The sequence below is a fragment of the Phyllostomus hastatus genome, unplaced genomic scaffold (genome assembly GCF_019186645.2).
Source record: "Phyllostomus hastatus isolate PE091 unplaced genomic scaffold, TTU_PhHast_1.1 phas_scaffold_129, whole genome shotgun sequence".
In the NCBI taxonomy this organism is placed as follows: Eukaryota; Metazoa; Chordata; class Mammalia; order Chiroptera; family Phyllostomidae; genus Phyllostomus; species Phyllostomus hastatus.
This window is the reverse complement of record NW_025334009.1, coordinates 29,746,417-29,774,103: the sequence shown is the minus strand read 5'-3', so window position 1 is coordinate 29,774,103 and position 27,687 is coordinate 29,746,417. Positions and strand designations below refer to the sequence as shown.

Here is a 27,687-nt window from a genome sequence, read left to right as displayed (position 1 = left end):
GGTTTGTAAGGGGTGAACAATGTGACATAGAATTAGGTGAATTTTAGAAGGAATGTGCCTTTATTTTCAATTATTGGCTTCATCTTAAAAGTTTCATTGGGATTTTAAATATGTGAAACAAGGCAAAGACTATTTAGAGTGAAATAAGTCATAAAGAATATAAATATAAAAGATAATCTTTACTATGAATGCCAACTAGTTCTTCAAATTATGGACTAAGGTTCATATAAGCTAATAAATTCTTTTCAATTCATTTCAGTTCATCATATTATTTAAAGATAAGTAGTAAGAATATTTTTTTCACTAACAACTATTGACATTGAAGAGTTAGCATATGTTGTTTCTTATTGCCCTTTTATTTAAAGTTATGTTTGGAAAATACTATTTTTATATTTAACAAAGAAACTTCTTTTTTTGTCTAATACCATATTTGTAATTAGAGGTTGATGCTCACTTTACTAATACTTTAAATTCAAATGTACACTATTTTGGCTACATTTGTGAATATCAATTTGTAATTAAAATGAATCTATAATTTTTAAGTTAATTTAAAAGGATCTAAAAGGAGACAAAAATGGAGATTTCCCATATTTTAAAAAAATTGGCCCTGTGATTGCTGATACATAACATGTGAAAATTAATGCACTGTGAACCCTTTTCTGTGACAATAAAGTGAGCTTCCCTCTTTCAGGATTCAGTTACAACAGAAGAATTCCCCTAATACCCTCATTCTTTCTCATTTTGTGGGGAGGCCCATGTCAACCAGCTCAGAGTCTTCCTTGATTATTAAACGACTTACTCTAAAGGTATAGTGTGCCATCTTTTGGAATTACCAGAGTTTTTGTTTAGATTCAGATGTTATTGGGGCTAAGTACCTGGCAATAAACCAATTTTTAATATTACCCATTTGTTTTGGTTTTGCATAAGGTTAAAAATACTACTCAATGCAATCTGTGACTGAATTTTGGGTTAAAATGCAGATAGAAATAATCGTCACCAGCTGTGATACAGCGTAACTACTTCAGTCTGTGTGTGTTCTCATCTGGCAGCTGATGCAGCACTCTTGGTCAGTCTCTGCTCTCACGTTGGATCCTGCTAAGCTTCTAGAGGAATTTCCACGCTGGCTAGAAAAACTCTCTGCCCGTCATCAAGGAAGCATCATCATCATCATTGATTCCATAGATCAAGTTCAGGTACTGTTTTTACTTCGCAACCTATTGACATACTCAGAACAATCCAAAAATATCAGTAATGACTATAGCAGGCATTTAATTTATGTGTTCGTGAGAAGAAAATCTTGATGTTGTTTCTTTTATTTCTGCTTAATTTCTAAAGGCGAAGCATGTGGATAAAAAAAAAAACTATTTGCCAGAAGATGCTAGTACCTTGTTGGGAAAGACCAACTGAATTTTCACAAGTAGTAAAAATTGTTAATTTCGACATATTTTTAGGGCTTGAGTGTTTCCTTAAGTGTCCAGAATTCAGATCTGTAGCAATTGCCTTTTGCCACCTGTTCTTCTAATATTCTGAGATAAATCATCCAAAAATGGATGATTTTATCTTTAATAGTAGTGAGAAACTTACAGAGAATTTTTATTTAACTTGGGGAGCTATTATTGGGTTGTTTTGAAATATCTTAATTAATAGATTGAATTTTGTTTTTATATTTTTAAGCAAGTTGAAAAACACATGAAATGGCTGATAGACCCACTGCCAGTGAATGTCAGAGTAATTGTTTCTGTGAATGTAGAAACATGCCCTCCAGCATGGAGGTACGACACCGACTTTAGTTCTTCCAGATCATGTGAAATGTCTTAAGTACGCACACGGCGAGGTTTTTGATATGTGTTTGCACTTTTCATGTTTTTTATAAAAGTGGCAGTGAGGATGGGGAGAAGTGGACCATGCCAGGAAAAAGATGCAAACTGTAGGATCTGGGAGGAGGTTAAATCTGGGATGTGAGAGAGGGGAAAGCTGGGATGACTCCAAGTTTCTGACTTGAGAAATCAAGGAACTGGTGGTCCTATGAACTGAGTGGGAAGCTCGAAGGACAGGAAGGTTTGTTTTCCAACATGGTTAGTTTGAGCTGCCAATCGTAACTTGATGTCTAGTAGGCAGTTACATTTATGGATGAGGAAAACAGGGAGAGGGCTGGACTAAGACACCTGTGGTCCTCAAATGCAAGCTGACTTCGCGACAGTCCTCCCAGAGGGGATGCAGTGGTGGACTTCCATGGGGCAGTATTTCCCCACCTAGTTTTGCTCCCACAAGGAGCCTTTTCAGTAAATGTTCTCACCTCCCCGCCTGGAAGTTTAATACCGCACATATTCTATATGTTAGCTTATGCATATAAACAGATATGTGTGTGTATTTGTGCTTCATACATAAAAAGAATAAGATTTTTTACCCCCTCCCCCAACAGTCTTCACCATTCCACTGAGAATGCGTGTTGTGGGGTGACTCAATTTCAGTTGGATTACAAGGAACCTCTGGGCAAAGACTGTGTCTTGTGCTATTCCTCATGGATATAGCACACAGAACTAGAGGTGTTATACCACTTCACTATCTAATGTACATGCTATTTATTTTATGATAGTCTTCGTTGTGATTAATTGTTGAAAATAATGATACACATTAGAATAAATGAAATAATATTACTTAATAGGATTAACAGATTAGTTTTGCTTATATTAGAAAGGCAATATATAAAATTAATTCTTGTAATGGATTTTGACTTGTGGGTAGAGTACAGCTTTTGTGGTATTATTAGAAGAGAATTTCATTTTTCTTTTCTTTAAACAAAAGGTTGTGGCCCACTCTTCATCTTGATCCTTTAAATCCAAAAGATGCAAGATCTGTTATAATTGCAGAATGCCACTCCGTAGACATTAAACTGAGTCAGGAGCAGGTAAGTATTTTGAATTACGCTGCTATCTTTTACTCTTTATCTGCTTTCCTAAAAACACCTTATATGAGACTTAAAAGCCAATATTCTCTCTTGTTATAAGGAAAATTAAGGTTAGTAATTCCTTTGTTAAGTGCATGTGCTCTTAAATTTATAAGATACAGAAGAAGCAATAAGGAAGATTTTGGTCATAGGTTTACTTGACTACATTATATTAGGCAGGTATTTTAAAAGCCATACGAGCGTTTGCATGTCACCCTCCAGTGGCCCACACCCCTCAGCAGTGATGCTGCTGACAAGATGGCAGGACCCATGTCCTTTCTACGGGGACATTTATTGGTGGCTCGGTAGTAAAGACCGCTTAACCCCAGGGTGGTTTTGTATTTTGTTTTGTTTTTTGGCAAACTGGTGCAGGAGAAGAAGCTAGAACGACATTGTCGTTCTGCTACAACCTGCAATGCTCTTTATGTCACCCTTTTCGGCAGAATGATTGCATGGTAAGTGGTGATCTTTTGCATGTTTTATGTTGGCTGCAGACTGCTTCCTCACCATGTGATACGGACAGCTGATCCCTATGACAATCTCTTGGGCCACTCAGATTCTTTTTATTCTAACAGTGATACTAACATCCTGTGTGAATGTGACTTATGGCTGAAGATCAATAGCCCATGAATTACCACAACTTGTTGAATATGTTTGTGTAATTTTCATCATACTAACCTTTTCCCTACTGGGGGTTGCAAAAGAAGGCTGTCGTTGCCCTCATTTGGGGCCCACCCCTGAGGGCTCATTGTCACCCACTTGAGACCCCCTCATTTTGGGAAAATGAGAAGTCAGCTGAGGCATAAAAAAGTTATTTCCAGTGCCCTTGAATATTAGTAGGTAGGTATGTAAGTAGGAATTTTTAGTTGTCTCTGTTGTCAAATCCTGATAAACCTTTCATCTTAAAATAGATTATTCCATTTTAGATAATTCATTAGTAATTTGTGTTTAGATGAGCATTAGAGCGTTTCACTACTTTTATTTCTTCTTTAGTACTGGCTCAGCCTACTTGTTTGTCCATATGAAACCAGAGTTAAAAATGATTAACTTTTGGTATTCATTACATGTTTTTGGTATTCATTACAATAGATAGTAATCCTAGCACAACTCATATTCTAGACACTGAGTCTAGTACTCTTGTGTCTTAATTGCACATCCTCAGCTTAAGCACCACATTTGAAGTGAAAAAATCTTCTAAAACTGTGACTTGCCTGTGGTATTTGCACTGTTCTTTCCCACTGTTCCCGTAGTTGTGCAGTGAATCTGGCCTCTGTGAACATCAGTAAGTACAATTCAAGAGTGCAAGTCACTTTCCATTTATTTCACAATGTTGATTGAAATTATCTGTTTGAGAGGGACTATGGACCATTTTTTCTGATTTTGATTTTTCCTCTTTTTTAAATGTCTTTTTAATTAAAAAAAATGAACTACTGGTAAATATTGTGTAAAATTTAATACAAACACCCCTGTTTACTAATTTTCTTTAGCCTCATATTTTCCAAATTCTGGCTGTAAAAAACTTAATTTGCATGGCTAACTAATATTTATTTAGGTGGCATGCTTCTAGATGATAAGAACCATGTCTTACTCACTTTTATGTTCTGTAATACGTAGTAATTGTTTGAATTTAATAAGAACCAGCATTTGTTTATTGAATTGAATTAAATGGTACACTAAAATAAACTTGACCCTAGGAGCCCCATAAAACTACTGGTTTCCTCCATCATGTTTCAGAATTCCTGTTATCAGTTGCTGTGTAAAAAATAGAGAACACATTGTTTTTAATCTGCCCCAAATTTTTCACAGATGTTGGCAGCCTGTAAGAAATTAAATCTATTCTCCATTCCAACAGTGCTGGGAGAGCAGGCAGCTTAGATAAAATCCTTCATCAGTGTTTCCAGTGTCAAGATACTGTGTCACTGTACAGACTTGTTCTGTGGTCTATCCAGGAGTCCATGGCAAACGATACGGACAGAGAACTAATGAAACAGGTAAAGTGCAGTAAACTTATGAAAGGAAGATTATTTTGCTTTGTTTGTATTTGTGTGAATTGAAATAAATAGCAAATAGCAAATTTTGGTGAATTTGTACTTGAATACATTTCAAGCAGATCCAGGAATGTGTGCTTGCATCCAGAACTGGTATCTCAGGAAATTTTCTTTTTCCTACTTATTGAGATTTTTAATGTTTTTCATGTTTATTGGCTATTCTTGTTTCTTCTTATGTGAATTCTTTGTTCAAGTCCTTTAAACATTTGTTAATTGAGCTATTTGCCTTTTCCTTATACATCTGTAGAACACATTCATAAATGTTCTGCATACTGAGTAGAAATCCTTTGTTACCAAGTTTGCAAGTAAATGCCCTTTTCCTGTTTGTTTCTTATCTTTTAACTTTATGGTGTTATTCATTATGCAAAGTTTTATTTTGATGAAGTCAGAGTTATCAACAGTTGTTTTTATGGTTTATGCCTGCCTATCTTCTTTTTAAAATCCTTTGCTGTCATGAAAGTGTTCTCATTTTCCCTTCAAAATGTTGGACAGTTCTGCCTGTCAGGTGTGAGTCCCTAACTCATATGGATTTGTTGTGTTTATTGTGTGAGGAAGGAGTCTACTGTTTAGTCTTTTGTCATTGGCCTGTTTTACCAAACAGTGCATCTTTCCTAAAGATTTGGAATGCCATCTGTTGATATAGACACATGGATTCATTTCTAGGGTTTTCTCTTCCAGCTTTTTTTTTTAAAGAGATTTTATTTATTTATTTTTAGAGAGGGAAGAGAGGGAGAAAGAGAGAGAGAGAGAGAGAGGGAGAGAGATATCAATGTGTGGTTGCTGGAGGCCATGGCCTGCAACCCAGGCATGTGCCCTGACTGGGAATCGAACATGTGACACTTTGGTTTGCATCCTGCGCTCAATCCACTGAGCTACGCCAACCAGGGCTCTCTTCCAGCTTTGCCTGTTCCTTGCCGATACCAGTGTCTTAACTATTAGAATTTTAAAGTGAACTTTAATATTTGATTGGGTAAGCCCCTTCTTAATATTATTCTTCACAGTTGTCTTGACTAATTTCCCATGTGTATTTTTAGAACCGGCTCAGCAAGTGCCATGGAGACTCATTATGAATTTTTGAAATTGCATTGAATTTAGAGACTAAGTTGAGGAAATTGCCGTATAAGTCTGCTCCTTCATGGAAAGCTAGACAGCGCTCCATATAGTCGTCTTCTTTAATGATTTTCAGTAACATTTCACCTTCTTCCCCATGAAGGTCTTATACACGTTTGGTTAAGATTTGTTTCTAAGGACTGTATAATTAAAATATCATGCCCTGGCTGGCGTAGCTGAGTGGATTGAGCTTGGGCTGCAGACCGAAGTATGGATGGTTCGATTCCCAGTCAAGGCACATGCCTGGGTTGCAGGCCACGGCCCCCAGCAACCACACACTGATGTTTCTCTCTCTTTCTTTCTCCCTCCCTTCCCTCTCTAAAAATAAATAAATAAATAAAAATTTAAAAATAGCATTTTATTTGTTTTAATTTTTGTTGAAGTTTAGTTGGCATAAAATAGTCCATTTGTTTCAGGTGTGCAGCATAGTGATTCGATATTTATATGCCTCATGATGCAATCACCACACTAAGTCTAGTAACGTTTGTCACTTGCCAAATTATTATGACATTATTGACAGTAGCCCCTGGGCTGTATACTACATTCCTGCGGTTTATTTATTTTATAACTGGAAGTTTATACTTCTTATTTTCCTTCACCTTTTGTACACATCCAGGATGTGGAAAAAAGAAAACCCTAATACACAGTTGATAGGATTGTAAATTGGTGCATCCACTATGGAAAACAGTATGGAGATTCCTCATCATTTAGAAGAAAACAAAAGCACTAATTTGAAAAGATGTATGCACCCCTGTGTTCATTGCTGCATTATTTACAACAGCCAAGATCTGGAAGCCACCTAGGTGCTCATTGATAGATGAATGGATGAAGGTGTGCTGTATATACATGGGAATATTACTCAGCAATTAAAGGAATGAAACCTTGCCATTGCAACACAATGATGGACCCAGGGGGTATTATGCAAAGTGAAATAAGTTAGAAAGAGAAAGACAAGTAAAATAACATTGTAAACTTTGTTAGTTAAATTCAATTTTGATCTCTGAAAACTTTCTTTATATTTAGCAACATTGCTGAACTCTTATAGTTTGAACCTAGGTTCATTTTACATTAATTTCTCAGCTTGGGGGTTTTTTGGGGTTTTGACTTTTCATGTTACCTTCTAGCCCATAAGTGTCCTTGTCTTCCCCCACATCTGTGGGCAGATGTTTTCCTCTTGTACCCCTTCCCTGAGGGGACAGCCCCTGGAAGGTCCTGGTGTTGGCAAGCGTTCTAGTTCCAGCTGCTTGTCTCCTGGGGCATGTAGGCCCATCTTCCCTCCTCACTCTGGGTGTGGAAACCAAGGCTCTGAAGTACCTGTCCTCTATCCCCACCTTCCCCCAGGGACAATTTCCTTCTCCCCGGGAAATTGGGGAGAATTATTTTGAACAGAACTTCACTGAAGAACTGAAACCAGAAAAGACACAGGCATTCGGCCTGTCTGTCACTACCAAACCCAATAAGCAATGACAGCGATTGAATCTTTATGGGTGCTTTATTCAGATGGCCAGAGATCTGAGAAGATGGCAGGTTCATACCCTAACAGACCATCTTGTCTTTTCTTTCCAGGCCAATGTTTTTATACCAGGGAATAAACAAAATGCAATGAGGGCTTTGAGATTCAGGAAAGATTAGGTGAAAGAAGCTGCAGCATTCCTGTCCTGGGCAGTTAACTGTTCCCAGGGGCAGGTGGTCATCTGTCTCTCCGTGGAATACAAAGGCCCAGATGCCTCCAGTTGTCCCCAGGTGATGATCTTCAGCAGTGCCCCAGGAGGTTGGCTGTTTTCCCAGGAGCCAGGATGGGCTTTATCTGTAGTTTCTGTAACAAAAACTTTAACATATACATTATTTGCTAGGCTTATAACTTTTTACCTTGAAATAAAATTTTCTAAATCGAGTCCCATATCAGAACAAGAATTCAAGGTGGTGACACTTTCTCACTGGCCACAAGCAGTGGTTAGTGTGTTGTTGCTGGGGCAGAAAGGGGTCTCCCTTTTTCTTAAACGTGGGAGATGAAATTCCAATGTGATTAATATCCTCTCTTGTCAAAATAATTATCTTTCCTCTTCCTGCTTATTATGCAGGCTGCAGTGAGTAACAGGTGCATGAGATGTTCTCCCTTCAGGGCTTCCTGACGCGATTTTAAATGAGGTTTCCTTTTATTTTCACTCTATGTTATTCTTTTTTTAAAATTTATTTTTTTGTTGTGTAAGTACATTTGTCTCCATTTTCACCCCACCACACCTCCCAACCCACCCACCCACCCCAGTTTGGCTTTGTCCATGTGTCCATACATGCTCCTTGATGCCCCCCATTGTCCCCTATTATCCCTCTCCCTCCTCCTCCTCTCTGATTACTGTCAGATTGTTCTTTATTTCAGTGTCTCTGGTTGTATTTTGCTTGCTTGTTTGTTTTGTTGATTAGGTTCCACTTATAGGTGAGATCATATGGTATTTGTCTTTTACTGCCTGGTTTGGTTCACTTAGCATAATGCTCTCCAGTTCCATCCAAGCTCTCATGAAGGGTAGGAGCTCTTTCTTTTTTTCTGCTGAGTAGTATTCCATTGTGTAAATGTACCACAGTTTTTTGATCCATTCATGTACTGATGGGCACTTATGTTACTCCATCCTTGGCTATTGTGTATTGTGCTGCTATGAACATTGGGGTGCATAGGTTCTTTTGGATTGGTGTTTCAGGATCCTTAGGGTATAATCCCAACAGTGGTATTGCTGGGTCAAAAGAAAGATTCATTTTTAGCTTTCTGAGGGAATTCCATACTGTTTTCCACAGTGGCTGCACCAGTCTGCATTCCCACCAACAGTGCACTAGGGTTCCTTTATCTCCACATCCTCTCCAACACTTCTTGTTTGTTGTTTTGTTTATGATGGCCATTCTCCCCAGTGTGAAGTGGTATCTCTCTGGAGTTAAAATTTGCATCTCTCTGATGGCTAGTGATTCGAGCATCTTTTCATATGTCTCTGGGCCTTCTGGATGTCCTCTTTGGAGAAGTGTCCATTCAAGTCCTTTGCCCATTTTTTAATTGGGTGGTTTGTCTTCCTACAGTGGAGTCGTGTGAGTTCTTTATATAACTTGGAGATCTAACCCTTGTCTGAGGTATCATTGGCAAATATGTTTTCCCATACAGTTGGTTCTCTTTTTACTCTAATGCTGTTTTCTTTAGCCATGCAGAAGCTTTTTATTTTGATGAGATCCCATTTGTTTATTCTTTCCTTTATGTCCCTTGCCCTAGGGGATGTATCAGTGAAAATACTGCTTTGTGGAATATCTGAGATTTTCCTGCCTGTTTTTCTCTAGGACATTTATGATGCCACGACTTATAACTAAGTTTTTTATCCACCTTGAATTTATTTTTGGGTATAGTGTAAGTTGATGGTTGAGTTTCATTTTTTTTGCATGTAGCTGTCCAGATCTCCCAACACAATTTGTTGAAGAGGCTATTTTTACTCCATGTTATGCTTCTTCCTCCTTTGTCAAATATTAATTAACTATAGAGACTCAGGTTTATTTCTGGGCTCTCTATTCTGTTATGTTGGTCTGTCTGTCTGTTCTTATGCCAGTAGCAGTCTGTTTTGATTACAGTGACCTTGTAATACAGTTTGATATCAGGTACTGTGATCCCTCCTACTTTGTTCTTCTTTCTTAAAATTGCTGTGGCTGTCTGGGGTCATTTACAGTTCCATATCTTATTCTTGACTAGTGTCTTTTGTGAAGTGTGTTTCATTCTAAAAAAAATCTGTTTATCAGTTTCTTAAATCATTTGAATTATAAATATGAATAAGAAATCAATAAGCTTAAAAGAATTATGGAGATTTAAATGACTGTAAGTTTTGTATAGAAGTACTTTATGATCATTGTTAACTTGTTTTTCTACCTAGATTCTCTGCCTCATAAATGTTAGTCATAATGGTGTGAGTGAATCAGAACTGATGGAACTCTATCCACAGATGTCCTGGGCTGTCTTGACCTCCCTTATTCACAATTTATATAAAATGTGTTTGTTGACTTATGGTTGTGGCTTGCTCAAGTTTAAACATCTACAGGTAAATGTCATTTTAATAAGTATTATTTAGCTTTTACTTGTAAATGTCAACATACTGCATACTGTGTCATACCATGTAATACAATATTATTTTAAGTTTCAGTTATAAGACAAAATTGAAATCAGAAATTTGGTATTACAAATTCTTTTGTAACGATTTTAGGTTAGATGTATAATTTGGTTAATAAAATTTAGCTTATATTTAATATTATATGTGTACCTTTATGAGAGGGTTATTACTTTAAAAGGTAATTTCTTTCTGGAAGAGAAAGTATATTTTTTCCCCATTTTATAATTCATTGAATTGCAGGTGTAGTTATATATGTGGTTTAGTTATATACATATTAAGAGCTTGGACTCTGTAAATCAATCAACTTCTATTTACAACCAAGCTCTTTAGACCTTAATAGCTATGTAACCTTGGTCCAGTTCTTCAAGCCCGGGGCAGACTTTTCCAGCCTACCACAGGGGCTGTGAAGAGAATTAACTGACATGGTCCTTGGTCTTTGTGAGGTACAAGACATGACATCTAGCACGTAGTAGTAAATGTTTAGGAAATATTGACTAATACAGTTTTTATCTGCAATGCCATGATTGGTTTATATATGTATACAAATGGAAACAAAGTCTTTCATTTGAGTATGCTGTATTATATATTTGTAGGTATGAAATGTTTATAATTTTACAGGTTTATCTTTCTCCTTTATTGTTATTCTTTTTAGTACTTTTTAAATCTACATCTTTAGTATTTTTTATTGAAGTATAGTTGATATACATTATATTAGTTTCAGGTGTACAGTAATGACTCTACATTTACATTTCTGAGATTTTTTTAATATATTAACTAAAAGTTTGAAATAAATTATGTTTTGAGTTCTTAAAATATTAGTACAGGAATTTTTATTCTTATGTCAATTTATCACATGAATACATCCTGAATTTTACAATATTCTAATGCCATTTCTAATATACAATGAGAATGAAATAACTATAAATTCCATTTTACAAATTCATAATACAAAAGTAGAATGCAGTATTTTCTCTTTTTCCTCCCTAGGCTTGGGAAACAGTTAGACTGGAGTACATGGAAGATGCCACCGTTATTTCCTCTTACAGGCAGAAGCTAATCAATTACTTCAGCATGCAGCTGAGGTATTGTAAATGCCCATGGTGTTCTTTGTGACTTCTGCTACCCACTTCACCTCTGCGTCCTTAGTTCTCTTTCTCAACTTACAGCTTAATGTATAAATATTTAATTACAACAAAAAGATTAAATTCTCTCCCTATTCTGTTAATGTCAAAAGGATAAAAGATAATTCTATAAGTCTTATAATACTATGCTAAAGATTTAAACTTAAGTAAAACCAATGCAGGATCATTTTATTACTTTCATCTTATTCCAGTTAAATAGTTAAAAAAATAGTCTGTGTATATCTGTGTGTATATATGTGGGTTCATTGAGGGTTGGTGTTTGTTTTTTTATAATTCAATTTTAGGAAAATAACTTTACAGTTTGGTCAGTGTCCCTGAATATAACTTTTTTATTGCCCTAGTTATGTCAGTAAAGTTTCTAACGTTGGTAATTAAAGAGTCAGAGGTATACATTAAATGTATTTCTCTTCCTTCAGCATTGGTCTGAAGCCTTTTGAAGCGTTCTCATTGTAGGAGGGCGCTGTGAGTGTTGTCCCTTCTCTTCTGCAGTCAGGACCCGGTGACTTGGAGAAGCGCAGACGAGCTCCCGTGGCTTTTTCAGCAGCAGGGAAGCAAACAGCAGTTGCACGATTGCCTTCTCAATCTCTTTGTGTCTCAAAACCTCTATAAAAGGTAAGAAACTTTTTTGTAGAACACCTTTCCCCAAAAATACATATTTAAGCAGTTGTACAACAGTTCAGCTTAACAAAGGAAAAGAGCATTTTTAACTTAAAAATTGGTCCAATTTCAGTCCTACCTGAAATATAAAACAGTGTGGGAGAAATGTAAGACAGTTTGCAAATTATAATGAGTTCTATTTTTTCCAGGAGGAAAAAAGTAAAAAGATAGAGAAAGGCTGCTTCATAAAATCAGAACTAGGATGATCTTTTTATTTTTTTTAATTATATTTTATTGATTATGCTATTACAGTGTTCCCAATTTTTCTCCCTTTGCCCCTCTCCACCCAGTAGCCTACACTCCCTCAGGCAATCCCACACCATTGTTCATGTCTTTAGGGTTGTGCTTGTAAGTTCTTTGGCTACTCCATGTCCTATACCAGGCCTTAAATCCCATGGCTATTCTGTCACTTCCTGTTTGTCCTTAGTCCCCTCACCTCTTCACCTATTCCCCCACACTCCCCTCCCACCTGGCAACCATCAGAACGCTCTCTGCATCCACAATTATGTCTCTGTTCTTGTTTGATTAGTTTGTATTTTAGATTCAGTTGTTGATTGATATGTATTTATTGCCATTTTATTGTTCATAGTTTTTATTTTATTCTTCTTAAATAAGTCCCTTTAACATTTCATATAATAATAATTTGATGATGATGAACACATTAGTTTTCTCTTGTCTGCGAAGCTCTTTATCTGCCCTTCGATTCTTAATGATAGCTCTGCTGGGTAGAGCTTTCTTGGCTGTAGGTCTCTACTTTTCATGACTTTGAATATTTCTTGCCATTCTCTTCTAGCCTGAAAAGTTTCTGTTGGGAAATCAGCTGACAGTCTCATGGGAACTTTCCTATGGGTATTTTTTTTCCTCTTGCTACTTTTCAGATTTTCTCTTTATCTTTAATCTTTGGCATTTTAATTATGATGTGTCTTGGAGTGGGCCTCTTTGCATCCATCTTGTTTGGGACACTGTGCTTCCTGGACTTGCATGTCTATTTCCTTCACCAAATTAGAGAAGTTTTCTTTCATTATTTTTTCAAATAGATTTCCAGTTTCTTGTGCTTTCTCTTCTCCTTCTGGCAGCCCTGTGATGTAAATATTGGAATGCTTGAAGTTTTCTCAGAGGCTGCGTATACCATCCTTGTTTTGGGATATTCTTTTTCTTCTTATTTTCTGATTGGTTGTTTTTTGCTTCCTTACGTTCCAAATCATTGATTTGATTCTTGGCTTCATCCACTCTACTGTTGTTCCCTGTAAATTGTTCTTTATTTCAATTAGTGTGCCCTTCATTTCTGACTAGATCTTGTTTATGCTTTTGAGGTCCTCACTAAGTTCCTTGAGCATCCTTATAACCATTATTTTGAACTCTGCATCTGATAGACTGCTTATGTTCATTTTGTTTAGCTCTTTTTCTGGAGTTTTGATCTGTTCTTTCATTTGAGCCATGTTTCTTTGGCATTTGGCAGCTTCCCTGTGTTTGTTTCTCTGTATCAGGTAGAGCTGCTAAGACTCGCTGTCTTGGTAGTATGGCCTAATGTAGTAGGCGTCCTCTAGGGTCCAGTGTCACACCCTTTGCTATTACCCAAGCTGGGTACTCAAGGTGCACCCTTCATGTGGGCTGCATACACCCTCTTCTTGTAGTAGAGCATTGATTGCTGTTGGCAGGTTAAGGGGAGAGATTTACTTAGGCCATTCAGTTGTAAGGATTGACTATGACCACTGGCCCATAAACTGGGTGGGACAGAGTCTCAAGGGATTTGTAGGGTGGGGCAAACAGCATTAACCAGGTTGATGGAATCTCAGATGTGGCACCCTCCTGCCAACTCTATGGCTCTGTTGGGGATGGTGGGGAAGTTCAGAAAAGGGACAATGGCCTCCACTGTCCTTTCTGTCTGGGAGAAAGCTGTACCCCAGCTCTCACCTTGATGCCAGATACTTCAGTTCTTTCCTACAGGCCACTAGTGCCTTTCAAGCTGCTACCCCAGTACTGGAGCTCAGAGGGATTGAGTCAGAGTAAGTCCGTGTTTGGGTTCTTGAAGAAGAACCATTTGGCACTCCATAAGTTTCTTCCACTCACTCAATCCCCTCTGGTTTTTGCAGCCAGAAATTATGGGGACTTGTCTTCCTGGCACTGGAACCTGGGGCTAGAACTCCTCACTCTGAGATATTCCTCCTGAATTTTTATCCACCATATGTGGGTGTGGGACCAGCTTGTCCTGCCTCTGCACCCTTCCTACCGGTCTGGATGGATGTGGTTTCTTTAATTCCATAGTTGTCAGACTTCCACTCATATAGATTTCTGATGGTTCCGAGTGATGGTTGTTCTATATTTTAGTTGTAAGTTTGATGTGATTGTGTGAGGAGGCAAGCTGTGTTTACCTATGTCACCATCTTGCCCGAAGGTCTAAAATGATCTTGAGACAGCTTTATATCTTAATCTTGCTTTCAAGCAGGTTTGATTCTAAATCTCCTGGAGAGGCGGTTTGTGATATCTGACTTGCAAGGCTGTCAGGTGCCTCGAAGTGTGTTGGTCTCTGCAGAGAATCTGACTGGTGTTGAGTTTAAAGAAACAATTACCCTTTTCAAATAAGTTTCTTTTCTGGTATATTTGAACTTGCCAATGTTAGAACCACACATTCTTATGAGCCAAGCTTCTGGCCTGCTAAGCCTCACAAGGGGGTTTTTCTTTCTCACTTAGAAATTTCAACATTTCTCGTAACAGCTGCATAATTTGCTTTTCCTCCTGAGTGAACCCTCAAATTTCATTGTTGTACCTCATAGCTCATTTCTTATCTTCATTCCAATGTTTCGTGATTCTTTTAAAATCAGATTCATGCTTTAGTTTACCAACTCTCGCCCTACTTAGTATCATCTACAGATGATTAAGCTTACTTTTATTTTTCAATTCCTTGATGAAAATACAAAGTAGATATCCTATGACAGGTTGCCAGTGTTTCATTTGTTTCTTCTGCTCTAATTTCCATCACTTAAAATACTTTTTTAGGGTGAACTCAGCAGTTGACTACATGTCATGAAGTACCTAAAAAGAATCCTGATAAGTTTCCATTGATGAGTAACCATAATGATGTTAATGGTAACAACCCCTATCAAACCGTAGAGTATTTTCTATGCGCCGTAATCTCCTCACAGGAATACCTGAGGCAGGTAGTGTCAGTGTCTCCCTTTCTGCAGAAGAAGTTGAGGTCTCAGAGGTCACCTGTCCTGTTCACTATCACACACTGCTAGGAGGCAGTGACTCAGGTGACAGTCTGCATCCACAGACTTACCTTACTGCACTGTACTTGCCTACTAATAGATTGTCCATGACTTGACATGCATTCCAGCATTTTCACTTGATAATGGCTTTTAAAGTTTGTTTGTCATTAATTACTGTTATCTGTTGAAACAGAGGACACTTTGCTGAGTTGCTGAGCTACTGGCAGTTTGTTGGCAAAGACAAAAGTGCGATGGCAGCAGAGTACTTCGATTCCCTGAAGCAATACGAGAAAAACTGTGAAGGCGAGGAGAACATGATTTGCTTAGCAGGTCTCTATGAAACCCTGGGGCGATTTCTCAAGGACCTGGGCCTACTCAGCCAGGTAACTTTAGCTGGAGTCAGAGGCAATGTGGGCTTTTCCCATTTACTCTGCTCTCCTCCCTAGGAGTTAAAGCAGGCTTCATTTGTTGTGCTAATCAGATGGTAGGCCTTACAGCCTTTCATTCACTTTAGTTGGCCTTAATCTTTTCTCCCTCCAGGCTGTGGTGCCTTTGCAGAGGTCTCTAGAAATTCGGGAAACAGCTTTAGATCCAGATCACCCAAGAGTAGCTCAGTCCCTCCACCAGTTGGCAAGTGTGTATGTGCAGTGGAAGAAGTTTGGCAATGCAGAACAACTGTATAAACAGGCATTGGAAATCTCTGAAAATGCCTATGGCGCGGACCATCCACATATTGCTCGTGAACTTGAGGCACTTGCAACTCTGTACCAGAAACAAAATAAGTAAGATTTGGATCACTATTACTCTGGTTTTGTGACAGGGAGTTACAGTTCTAAATGCAGTCATGCGGTAGGCTGATTTTGTGGCTGTGTACCTCTCCTTATCCTGCATCTTTAGGATGTGTCACATTCAAATACTCTGTTGGCCTGCGTCTTAATGGGGTGAACAGAAAATGAGAATTGTAAGATTCTTCTCTATCTGAAGATGAGTGGCGGGTAGAGCATGGACTTTGGAGTCATAGAGTTGTTGGGTTGGAATCTGGGCTCCTGCACTGACTGCTAGCTTTGTAACACTGAGAACCTTACTAACACAAAGGGCTGTGAACCACTGCCTTTGGCCAAGTCCAGATGGCCTCCTGCTTTGTAAGCAAGGTTTTATTGGAACACAGCTGCATTTTTTCATTTACATATTGTCTCTGGTTGCTTGCTTGATTCAGCCATAGAGTTCTTTCAGTAGTTTTGACAGAGACCACATGGTCCACAAAGCCTAAAACACTATCTAACCTTTTGCTGGCCCCTGGTAAAACAAAAAGTATCTATTAGGCACCCACTGAACCACATCTTTTCCTCTATCAGAAATCATTTCTTTTACTCTGTCAAAACTAATACATATTGGAATTTTTTGCTTTTAATTTTTAGAAGTATTGTTCACACAAATTTTGTATGAATTTCACATTTATATTTGACCAAAAATTAGCCTTTACAGAAGAAGGTGATATATATCAAACTAAAATTTTAGATTTTCATTTAATTAGGTTGTCCTTTAGAGATTCAAAGTGAGTTAAATCAGTTAAAACTCTGTTAAATGTCTGCTACTTGGAGGACTAGATTTGTTTTGTTTGCTTTTGTTTTATGAAGAGTTCTGTTAAAGATTTTTAATTCCACCCTGGCCAGGTGGCTCAGTTGGTTGGAGCATCATCCTGTATACCCAGAAGGTTGCAGGTTTGATTCCAGGTTAGGGCACGTGCCTAGGTTGTGGGTTCCATCCCCACTTGGGGTACATATGGCAGGCAACAGATTGGTGTTTCCCTTGCACATCGATGTTTTTCTCTGTCTCTTCCCTCTTCGCTGTCTAAAACAGTCAACATATCCTTGGGTGAGAAATTTTTTTTTAATATTTTTAATTCCATATGACTTTTACTTCTAGCAAAAAACACTCTTTTAATAGCCAAAAAAGCTTTACGCTAGGTAAGAAGTGCTTTCATTTCACTGAAGTATGATGCTTTGGACATGTTTCTGTTGTTTGACTCACTTTCCTTTTTATTTCTTAAGATACGAACAAGCTGAGCATTTTAGGAAAAAATCCTTTAAAATTCGTCAGAAAGCGACAAGGAGAAAAGGCAACTTGGTAATGAGAGATTTCTTTTGTACTGTGTTGGACCAGAGGGGAACAGAGCCTCTCTGACTCTCTGAGTGTAGATGCATAAGCCTCACATGTTTTGATAACTTCAGGTTTTGAAGCGACTTCTAGAAAAATTCTGACTAATATTTTTTATTCATTTATAATGTGTTTAAATATTAGTGCTACTGAGAGGTACAACTTAGTAGACTCCTAAAAAGTAGAACTGTATATTGTGGTAATTATTCCACAATATCATCACACTGTGCACTTTAAACTTACACTGTGTTGTATGTCACTATTTTTTAAGTGAAAACTGTAACAGTCATTTGAATGTTAGACTTTGGAAGATAGACTTGAAAGCTGCTTCAATTCTTTTCTTTAAAAAGTTGGAAAAGACAGTAAAGAAATTTAGTTATTATTTTATGTTGGATTCAAAAGTAAAGAAATTATTACCCTTGAGAAGAAAAAAAAATATTTTCACATATCTAAGCTGCTGATAAAATCTGAATAGAACCTGTTTGTTTTAACTTGAAATGCTATGTGCAATTTTCTAACTGAAATATATTTGACAGATAAGTATAAATTTAAGGAGTACAACATATCGATTTGATACATTTGTATAATCTAATGATTGCCATTGAAGTGATAATTAGCACCTCTGTTCACATCACATAATTAGCATTTCTTTTTTCTGGGAATAATTATGATTTAGTCTCTTAGCAAGTTTGATGATTATAATACAATATGGTTATCTATATTCATTATACTGTGCACTCGATCTCCAAGACTCATTTGTCTACTAGTTGTAAGCGATATATGTACAGGCTAAGTGTTTACCAGTAGGCTTGGTAACTATCTGCAAGTTAACTCTGTTTCCTGATCTTTTTTTGAAGCTTTTTGGGATCCAGTTCACTTTGCTAAAATATCCCATAATTATTTTCACAATAGTTTTTAATGAATTTTGGAATGTGTTGCCATGTAGAGATATGTATATTTTCAAAAACCATTAGATTAATTTAGTGTGATACCTAAAATAATTGTAACCTTCCCTAAAGGGAACAGAAGGAGAAAGGAATTTTTAGAGCCCCAGTATATTGTTTCAAAACCAAAGATCACACTTATGTAGTGATTGCTGCTAATTTTTTGTTTGCTGCAGTATGGATTTGCCCTTCTGCGTAGGCGGGCCCTGCAGTTAGAAGAGCTTACGTTAGGCAAGGACACTCCTGACAACGCTCGGACCCTCAATGAACTGGGTGTTCTCTACTATCTTCAGAATAATTTAGAGTGAGTACCAAGGTGTTAATAATTTAAACACGTGTCTAGTTTTTTTCTGTTAGAGGCAAAGCTGTTCTACATTTCTGTCAAGTCACGCTAGAAGAAATAGACAGAAACCACGCCACATTTCCTGCATGACATGTTATGAAGATTGCCACACCTAACAAAACCCATGACATTTTCTCTCCTGCTTTCTTTCACGTTGCTTTCTTAGTAACTAAAAAGTTATCTGTGGCTTCCCTAGTGTTTTGTATGTTTATGAAAAGTGAGTTTGTGTGGATACGGTACATGAACCTCACAGAAGAAGAGACTTGGGACTGCAGGAGAATAAAGAAAAGAATGTAGATGGATTCTAGTTTTATTCTTCAGCTTAATTGCACATAAAAGACAAAATGACAATATTCATAATTTCTGAAAAAGAAGCGTATTGGGGCTTCTTTGAATGTCAGAAAAATATATCAAAATCGATACTTTGGATATCAAAAAATATAACAGATTTTTAGTCTGATTCACAAAAAGACTTTTTAATTAAAAATTATTAAGTACTAACCCCAAAGGGAGAAAGAGCGAATATCATAATCTTTTGTTTGCGTTAGGTCTATTTTAAAGATATAAAAAGCTTGTTTGGAAAATGTTTGTGGGTGTGTCTTTTAGGAGAAATGAAGTGGAGAACTGAGGCAATCACCCAGTTATTTATAATCTCAAACTAGCAGGGAAGCATTTGCAATTTTCGGAAAAGAGCAGGAAGGGAAGAGGGCTGGGAAAAGGGAGAAAGGATTTTGAGCTGAATCCCTCATTTTCATTCCCTTGGATTTAAGAATAAAAATGCTTCTGTTCTCCACCTAACTCAGACTAGGGTTTCTGCTTTCTAGAAAATAAGCTGTTCAAACCATTTTGGGGCTTTGTTCATAGAACAGCTGACCAGTTTCTGAAGCGTTCCTTAGAAATGAGGGAGCGCGTCCTGGGACCAGATCACCCCGACTGTGCCCAGTCTCTGAACAACCTGGCGGCTCTGTGCAATGAGATGAAACAGTACGACAAAGCGGAAGAGCTCTATGAGAGAGCTCTAGACATTCGAAGACGGGCACTGGCTCCCGATCACCCTTCTTTGGCTTACACAGTGAAGCACCTTGCGATCTTATATAAGAAGATGGTAAGTAATCCTTGACATGCTTACATGTGTTTTACAACATACCAATTCAACCATAATTGCTATGAGCAAAATCATTTGTCTTCTGATGGGTAGATCATATGCTATGAGCTTTTAAATCGTAATGATTTCACTTTTTAACAATAGCTGAGTAGAACATTTAAAAATATTATTTCAGACTTAATTAAGTTACTGGCTCGTTTTTGTTAAAATGCCTTCATCAGTATTCTTTTTTTTTTTAATCTTCACCTGAGGACATGCTTTTTGATTTTAGAAAGAGGGGAAGGGGGAGAGAGAGAGAGAGAGAGAGAGAAACATTGATTTGTTGCTTCTTGCATGAGCCCTAAACCCACAATCCAGGTATATGCCCTGACTGGGAATCAAACCCAGGACTTTTTGGTTTTTGGGATGATGACTCCAACCAACTGAGCCACACCCGCCAGGACTCATCAGTATTCTAATTAAACTCAGTTCTTCTATTATATTTCAGAAGTTCTGAAATTCAATCAGTGTTAAGTTTGCTGTGTTAACCTACTATAAACATAAATCACCCAGTTGTCGTAGCTGAAGGAAGAGTTTTTATAGTTGATTAAATGAGCATTTTAATGTCACTCTCTTTGTCTACAATTATATATAATGAACTAAACACCATTTTTTGCCAGAGGCTTCTAGTGAGAGTGATGTTTGGAACTTTTATAACTTTTCTCAAAAAACAAACAAACAAACAAACAAAAAAAACAGAGCAGCTTGCTTCCATCCAGTGCAGTTTGCGTTCACTGCTAGCCTGTCCCTAGACCTAGTGGGACCCGTCCTGGTCCTCCAGGCACCGACGTTGTTTCAGTGAAAAGGCAGCATTGTTGTTATCTCTCCCTAACAATTAAAAAATAAGTAAGTAGAAAAGCCTGGAAAAGATTTGGTGGGGAATTAGTTTTTATTTTGATGCCATCTCTAAATTATATATAATAGCAAACATACAGGATGAGGCAAAAGCAGGTTTACAGTTGTTCATGTGGAAAATAGTACAATAATTAATAAATAATAATACCAGAAGAAGCTGCATTTTGTGTCCTCACAGCTGTAAACCTGCTTTTGCCCCATCCTGTACTTTACCATGTCCTTACTTTACCAGAAAGAATGAGTAATAATGGGTAATCCTGAAGAGCTTTCTAATGATCAAAGAAATTGTTTTTGTATTTAATATAGTTTTACTTACATATTCTATTAGATTCCAGTTGCCTATGAACTTAACCATTGAGCTGGGAGGTAATGCGTCTGAATTTTTTTCTCAAAAATTATTTTTTAATACAAAATTTTATTTATGGAAAAACTCCGATAGTATTTATTGCTTTAATATTTTTGTTAGATTTCACTTTTACGTTTCAGGGGAAACTTGACAAAGCTGTACCTTTGTATGAGTTGGCTGTTGAAATCCGGCAGAAATCCTTTGGCCCAAAGCACCCCAGTGTAGCTACTGCCTTGGTGAACTTAGCTGTCCTCTATAGCCAGATGGTAAGTTCCCACAGTTTCTCTTTATAAATGAATGGTTTTAAGGTAGGAAATATAGGTAAATATGAATTAGATGTGGCAGAGTAAAAATAAAGGAAATGTAAGGTTATCTCCTAATGCTACCTTTAATACCTGAGAAATTATTGAGGCTACATTCCTCTTAGTATGCAGCACTGACTGACTGTTTAGTTCGCTGCATAGGCTTAGTATTTTTAAAGCCTGGAGACTCCCTGCATCTGTGTATCTAATATTACCCTCAAGCTGGGATACTTGCCTGTGAGAGGTGAGAAATAGATTTTGTACCCACTGGTCAATAAAGAAACAAGTTTGTGTTTTTATAGAATTGGATTAAGGTTAATGGTTACCAAGCCAGATCTAAAACTGGTTTCTGATTTTCCATTGTACTGCTTCTGTCATTATGGCTAGTCATAAAGTAATCTGTTTATCCACATATTTTAGAAGGATATTAACATTTTAAAGGTGCTTACCCAACTTGGTCAGCTTAATCCAGAGTGCATTAATAATGATTTCATAAACCCAATGTGTTAAAGTGAGTGTTGTTACTTTTTTTTAATAAGAAAAAACACATTGAAGCATTGCCACTGTATGAAAAAGCATTAAAGATTTATGAAGACAGCTTGGGTCGGATGCATCCTCGAGTTGGAGAAACATTAAAAAATTTAGCTGTGCTTAGGTAAGGATGGTTTCACTTTCCTGGTACAGCCAAACTCCCTTTTAGAACACCTTTTAATTCAGCTCATAATGAGACGACAAAAATTACTTGTTGCTGAATGTTTTTTCTTGGAGATGGAAGGGTTGTTTCTGGTTGATGGACTTCAAGAGATATAGTAGTAGTAACTAGACACAAAATGAAGGTTGCATAATGTGTTTTGCAGAGGAATTTGTCATGGCAAATAGTGAAGGATGGTTCACATTTGCAGCCAGCTGGCCCTGAATAGTATGAGCAATGTGCTGTCCTCAGAGCTAATTTACCATTAAGTACATGTTGACTTCTGCTTTGCATTTGTTTAACTCAGGATACAGAGAATACCCAACTTCCCTTAGAAATTTCACTGCGTCCTCCACAACGTGGCTTTAATAGTGCCCATATGAGACACTGAAATGCTCCTTAGCAGCACAAATAGAAAGGAAAAGAGTTTGGGTATTCTATTTTTTTCGATCCGAGTAAATAAATGTACTAGGGTAAAAATAAGCAATTATTCACTTTTTTGTTGTTGTTGTTTTTTAATCCTGTAAGGTCATTTAGAATTGTTAGAAGGTTATATTCAGATTTTAAGAGGTTTTTCTCCCCCTCTCATAGCTATGAAGAAGGGGATTTTGAAAAAGCTGCTGAACTATACAAAAGGGCAATGGAAATAAAAGAAGCAGAAACATCTCTTTTGGGTGGAAAAGCTCCTTCCCGACACTCATCCAGTGGAGATACATTTAGTGTAAAAACAACCCATTCTCCTAATGTTTTCCTTCATCAAGGACAAAGGTAGTAGCAGCAAGTACAACTCATTGCAAATACACCTCAGGATAAAATAATGAAAAAGCATTTGGAACATTAGAACTTAAAACTTATTAAAATGTTTTTGAGAAAATTTATTTTTACTCTGTATGACTTAAGTGGTATTTGTATAAACTTCGATTGGACTTCATTGACGTTTGAGTCACGGTTATGTCAGTTTCAGCTGAAAGAGCCGACTTCCCTGTTGTATGGGATCCAAGGCTGTGGAGACACTTGAGTCCTCAGACGACATGAAGAATAGAGACTGGCCTCTGCTCAACAAGAGCTTGCAGAGTAGCTACGGTGAGGAGTCTAAGAATTCCATCCATGTTCTTTTCATCTCTCAGACATTACTTTACCTCACCATTGCTTACCTTGCTTTGCAGCAGTAGTCTGGCCCAATTCTCTACCTCAAAGAAAAGTTTCAAGAAATAAAGGGATAATGTTTATGAAAAGTATAAATTGTCTTCTGTAAAATGAACTAATAACAGAAATCTCTGACTGCTACATTTTTCTTACTCTATCTTTTCCTTGAGCAGATTGGGCCAAGCCCTCTGTTTCCCATGCTCTCTACATTGTGTAATATTTTACTGTGTAGTATGTATCTGCGTAATCTGAAGTCGTTAATGCAGTAACAAATCAAGCTCATTGGCATTCTTAGACATTACCTAAAATATGGACGTGGTGTTCTACTCTGTCCTTCCTTAAAAGGTTTGCCATTCTATACTGAAAACTAAATATTTTTATAGATTTTATAAATATTGTCACATTTTTAATATTGTTTTGTACCATTTATGTATTTATATATAATAAAATCATCAACTTTAATACTTGTAAGATTCTGATATGTAGTAATTGTAAAGGTGAAAAGATATAACAACCATGCTTCACTGTTTTAAAATAAAAGTACCATTTGATGTTCCGACTTTTCCCCACTCATTTATACAAGCGGGTTATATTTACATAATTAAGAAATGCATTGAACATTATAAAAGGGACTGGAATGTTGTCACTACTTGCTGAGTAGCTTGCTCAATGTGAGCTTTGGTGACTCCAGGATTTTAGTGACTTTAAGGCCTGGCTGTTTACAGAGTAGTCCATGAACTACCACCCAGGAGCTTATTAAAAATTCAGACTCTCAAGTTTTCCCCTGCACCTACTGAATCAGAATCTGCAATTTAGCTAGATCCCTAGGTGATTCAGATGCACCTAAGTTTAAGAAGCAGTGGTCTAACTTTAAGGCAAAACAGTGGTGACTTAAAAAGAAATAGGGTAGAATCTTATAAAATGAACATCCTCATCCTTCTTCCCCCTTTTGAGAGGAGTTCAAGAGGGAAAAAAGATCAAATATGACCATAATACATCTTTGTGGGTTTATGAAAGGCACCAAGTAATTTAATTACAAATATACTGGACATTGATTTTATAATTAAGCTATTAGAATTTAAAATTTGATTATTTAGTGATAACACATAATACATTAAGTTTAAATGCCTTACAAACTGCTTTAGGAAATCATTTGAGATCAATATATTAGAACTTTGAAAAAAGGCAAAAGTAGCAAAAGAATAATAGCCATTTATTCTTTATTCCTACAAAATTTGGACTTGAAAAACAAAAAGTGGAAACTTATTATTTTTCAAGTTATGAATATTATTCAAGTGACTTTATGCTAACAATTTACTAATTACATTTGGGGTGATTAAATTTCAAAAGATTTAGGTTTAAATATAATTCTTAAAACTATTATATGTTTTCACATAAAATACATACTTAAAAAAAGAAACTTCCAGCCAAGATGGAGGTGTAGGTAGACACACTCCCTCCTCACACAACCAAATTAAGGACAAAAATTTAGAAACAAAAAAACCAACCAGAACTGACAGAAAGTTGAGCTGTGTGGTAGCCCGACAACCAAGGAGTTAGACACATTCATCCAGACCAGTAGGAGGGGCGGTGTTGGGCGCTGAGCGGAGAGGGGTTGCAGCAAAAAACAAAACAAAACAAAAAAACGGTGGCTTCCAGACCCCGGTGCACAAGGCAGTGGCTGGCAGACCTGGGCACACAGGCGGCAGCTGGCAGACCCATTGAGGCACCCAGGGTGGCTGGCTGACCAAGCAGTCACACATTCATGTGCAGACAAACCAGGTGAAGCTGGGGAGTGAGACAGACCTGGGAGCCCAGGGTCCCAGCCAGGGGAAATAAAGCTTCAGAAAACCTTCAAAACTCTGACAGAAAACACCTGTGGGGGTTGAGGCACAGGGAAAGACTCCCAGCCTCACAAGAGAGTTCACTGGAGAGATCCACAGGGTCCTAGAATGTACACAAGCCCGCCCACCCAGGAATCAGCACCAGAAGGGCCCAGTTTGCTTGTGGGAAGCAAAGGAAGGAACTGAAATCTGAGAGAGTGGAGCAAGAGCCATTGTTAACTCTAGGACCCTGCCCCCACAGACTGCATCACAACCCAGCGACTGGGCTGACCCGCCCTGGTGAACACCTAAGGCTCTGCCCCTCATGCATAACAGGAGCAACAAGACAAAAAAAAAAAAAGAAAACAAAAAGGCCCAAACCGGAGAACAGATTAAAGCCCCAGGGCAAATACTTTTAAGCGATGAAGAGATAGCCAACCTATCAGATGCATAGTTCAAAGCACTGGTGATCAGGATGCTCACAGAATTGGTTGATTTTGGTCAGAAATATGATGAAAAAATAAAGGCTACACTAAGTGAAATGAAGGAAAATGCACAGGGAACCAATAGTGATGGGAAGAAAACTGGGACTAAAATTAACAGTGTGGACCAGAAGAAAGAAACAACCAAACAGAAAAGAATGAAGAAACAAGAATTCAAAAACATGAAGGGAGGCTTAGGAACCTCCAGGACATCTTTAAACTTTAAACGTTCCAACATCTGAATTATAGGAGTACCAGAAGGGAAAGGAGAAGAGGAAGAGCAAGTGGAAAAGTTATTTGAACAAATAATAAAGGAGAACTTCCCCAAGCTGGCAAGGGAAATAGACTTCCAGGAAGTCCAGGAAGCTCAGAGAATCCCAAAGAAGTTGGACCCAAGCAGGAACACACCAAGGCACATCATAATTACATTACCCAAGATCGAAAAGAAGGAGACAATTCTAGAAGCAGCAAGAGATAAGGGGACAGCCACCTACAAAGGAGTTCCTATCAGACTGTCAGCTGATTTCTCAAAAGAGACATAACAGGCAAGAAGGGGCTGGAAGGAAGTATTCCAAGTCATGAAAGGCAAGGACCTCCATCCAAGATTGCTCTATCCAGCAAAGCTTTCATTTAGAATAGAAGGGCAGATAAAGTGCTTCTGAGATAAAGTCAAGTTAAAGGAGTTCATCATCACCAAGCCCTTATTATATGAAATGTTAAAGGGACTTATCTAAGAAAAAGATAAAAACATATATAGTAAAATGACAGCAAACTCACAATTATTAACAACCACACCTAAAGCAAAAACTAAGCAAACTAGAACAGGAACAGAACCACAGAAATGGAGATCCCATGGAGGGTTAGCAACAGGGGAGTGGGAGGAGAGAGGGGGAAAAGGTACAGAGAATAAGTAGCATAGATGGTAGGTAGAAAATAGACAGGGGGAGGGTAAGAACAGTATGGGAAATGTAGAAGCCAAAGAACTTATGACACATGGACATGAACTAAAGGGGGGGAATGTGGATGGGAGGGGGTGTGCAGGGTAGAGGGAATGAAGTGGGGGAAATGGGACAACTGTAATAGCATAATCAATAAAATTTTTTTAAAAGGGCCTTTGCCTGATAAAGTAAAAAAAAAAAAAAAAAAAAAAGATACCTGGGACAGATCTTTATGTGTATTTGAGGTTCTCAACTAGGGATATTATGTTCACATTAATATACTCCTTCACCAAAAAAAAAGAACCTTTCAACAGCTCAGTTATAAAACTGAATTGGTGCGTCCAAATTATGGTAGTAATAATTTTTTAGTTATACTCTATAGAAAAAATTTTAATGCAGTTTAGGTGGGGCTCAAAGCTTCCTTAATACTCTTCAATGATCATTACCTTTTTGTGCTGGTCAGGGTGTTTGTAGGTATTCAGGGAGGATTTTTCTTTAAAGAAACCCATAGTATATATTTTCTTTACTACATAAATCATTTGAGCAGTACCACAAACTAACTTCCCATTAGTAATGAGGGAAGGGATTAAAGTTGAACATACTGTTTTACAAGAATTTAGATATTTTGTTCTAAGGCAATCTGGGGAGTGTATTTGCATCTTTCACATTAGTATTAAATCTTGTCAAGCACTATGGGTTTAGTAGTATAAATTTCAGTAAGGACTCATTTCTTATAATTAGCTGCCTGCATATACAAGTTTTCACGGCAATCGGACTGTCAAGAGAACACTCTAGATTACAAAAGGTACCTGTTAACAGATATTTTTTTCTGGTGAAATAACTCAATAACTTTTTAATGGAAGATATAGTATCAAAAAATTAGACAACTTAGCCCTGGCTGGTGTGGCTTAGTGGATTGAGTGCTGTCCGGCAATCAGAGGGTCTCTGGTTCGATTCCCAGTCAGGGCACACACCTGGGTTGTGGGCCAGGTCCCCAGTAGGGGGTGTGTCAGAGGCAACCACACAGTGATATTTCTCTCCCTCTCTTTCTCCCTCCCCCTCTCTAAAAATAAATAAAATCTTTAAAAAAAAATTAGACAACTTAGACAAGATTTGTTGATACAAGACATCAGGAGTGTGCAGTGCTAAGAGCAGACAAAAACTGTCTTTAGAAGATGGCAAATTCTAGCTATTATACTTTATCAAACTATTAACATTTTAAATGATAAATAAAGCCTTACCAAATCAGCATACCAAAGGTTACAAAGAAATAGGA

At 37.4% G+C, this 27,687-nt stretch overlaps 1 protein-coding gene across 1 annotated transcript in view; it reads left to right on the top strand.

The window, feature by feature from the left end:
* NPHP3 (nephrocystin 3) overlaps positions 1-23,724 on the top strand; it is a 39,763-nt gene extending 16,039 nt beyond the window's left edge. Inside the window, exons 11-27 of the mRNA XM_045856965.1 lie at positions 692-806; positions 1,050-1,193; positions 1,675-1,772; positions 2,806-2,908; positions 3,320-3,402; positions 4,800-4,938; positions 9,999-10,163; positions 11,220-11,314; positions 11,864-11,986; positions 15,434-15,623; positions 15,781-16,022; positions 17,292-17,367; positions 18,518-18,645; positions 19,549-19,789; positions 21,170-21,295; positions 21,871-21,986; positions 22,614-23,724. Of these exons, the coding sequence (XP_045712921.1) occupies positions 692-806; positions 1,050-1,193; positions 1,675-1,772; positions 2,806-2,908; positions 3,320-3,402; positions 4,800-4,938; positions 9,999-10,163; positions 11,220-11,314; positions 11,864-11,986; positions 15,434-15,623; positions 15,781-16,022; positions 17,292-17,367; positions 18,518-18,645; positions 19,549-19,789; positions 21,170-21,295; positions 21,871-21,986; positions 22,614-22,794 (2,365 nt within the window). The 3' untranslated portion in view covers positions 22,795-23,724. The remainder of the gene's footprint in view (positions 1-691; positions 807-1,049; positions 1,194-1,674; positions 1,773-2,805; positions 2,909-3,319; positions 3,403-4,799; positions 4,939-9,998; positions 10,164-11,219; positions 11,315-11,863; positions 11,987-15,433; positions 15,624-15,780; positions 16,023-17,291; positions 17,368-18,517; positions 18,646-19,548; positions 19,790-21,169; positions 21,296-21,870; positions 21,987-22,613) is intronic.
* The last annotated feature ends 3,963 nt before the right edge of the window (positions 23,725-27,687 follow it).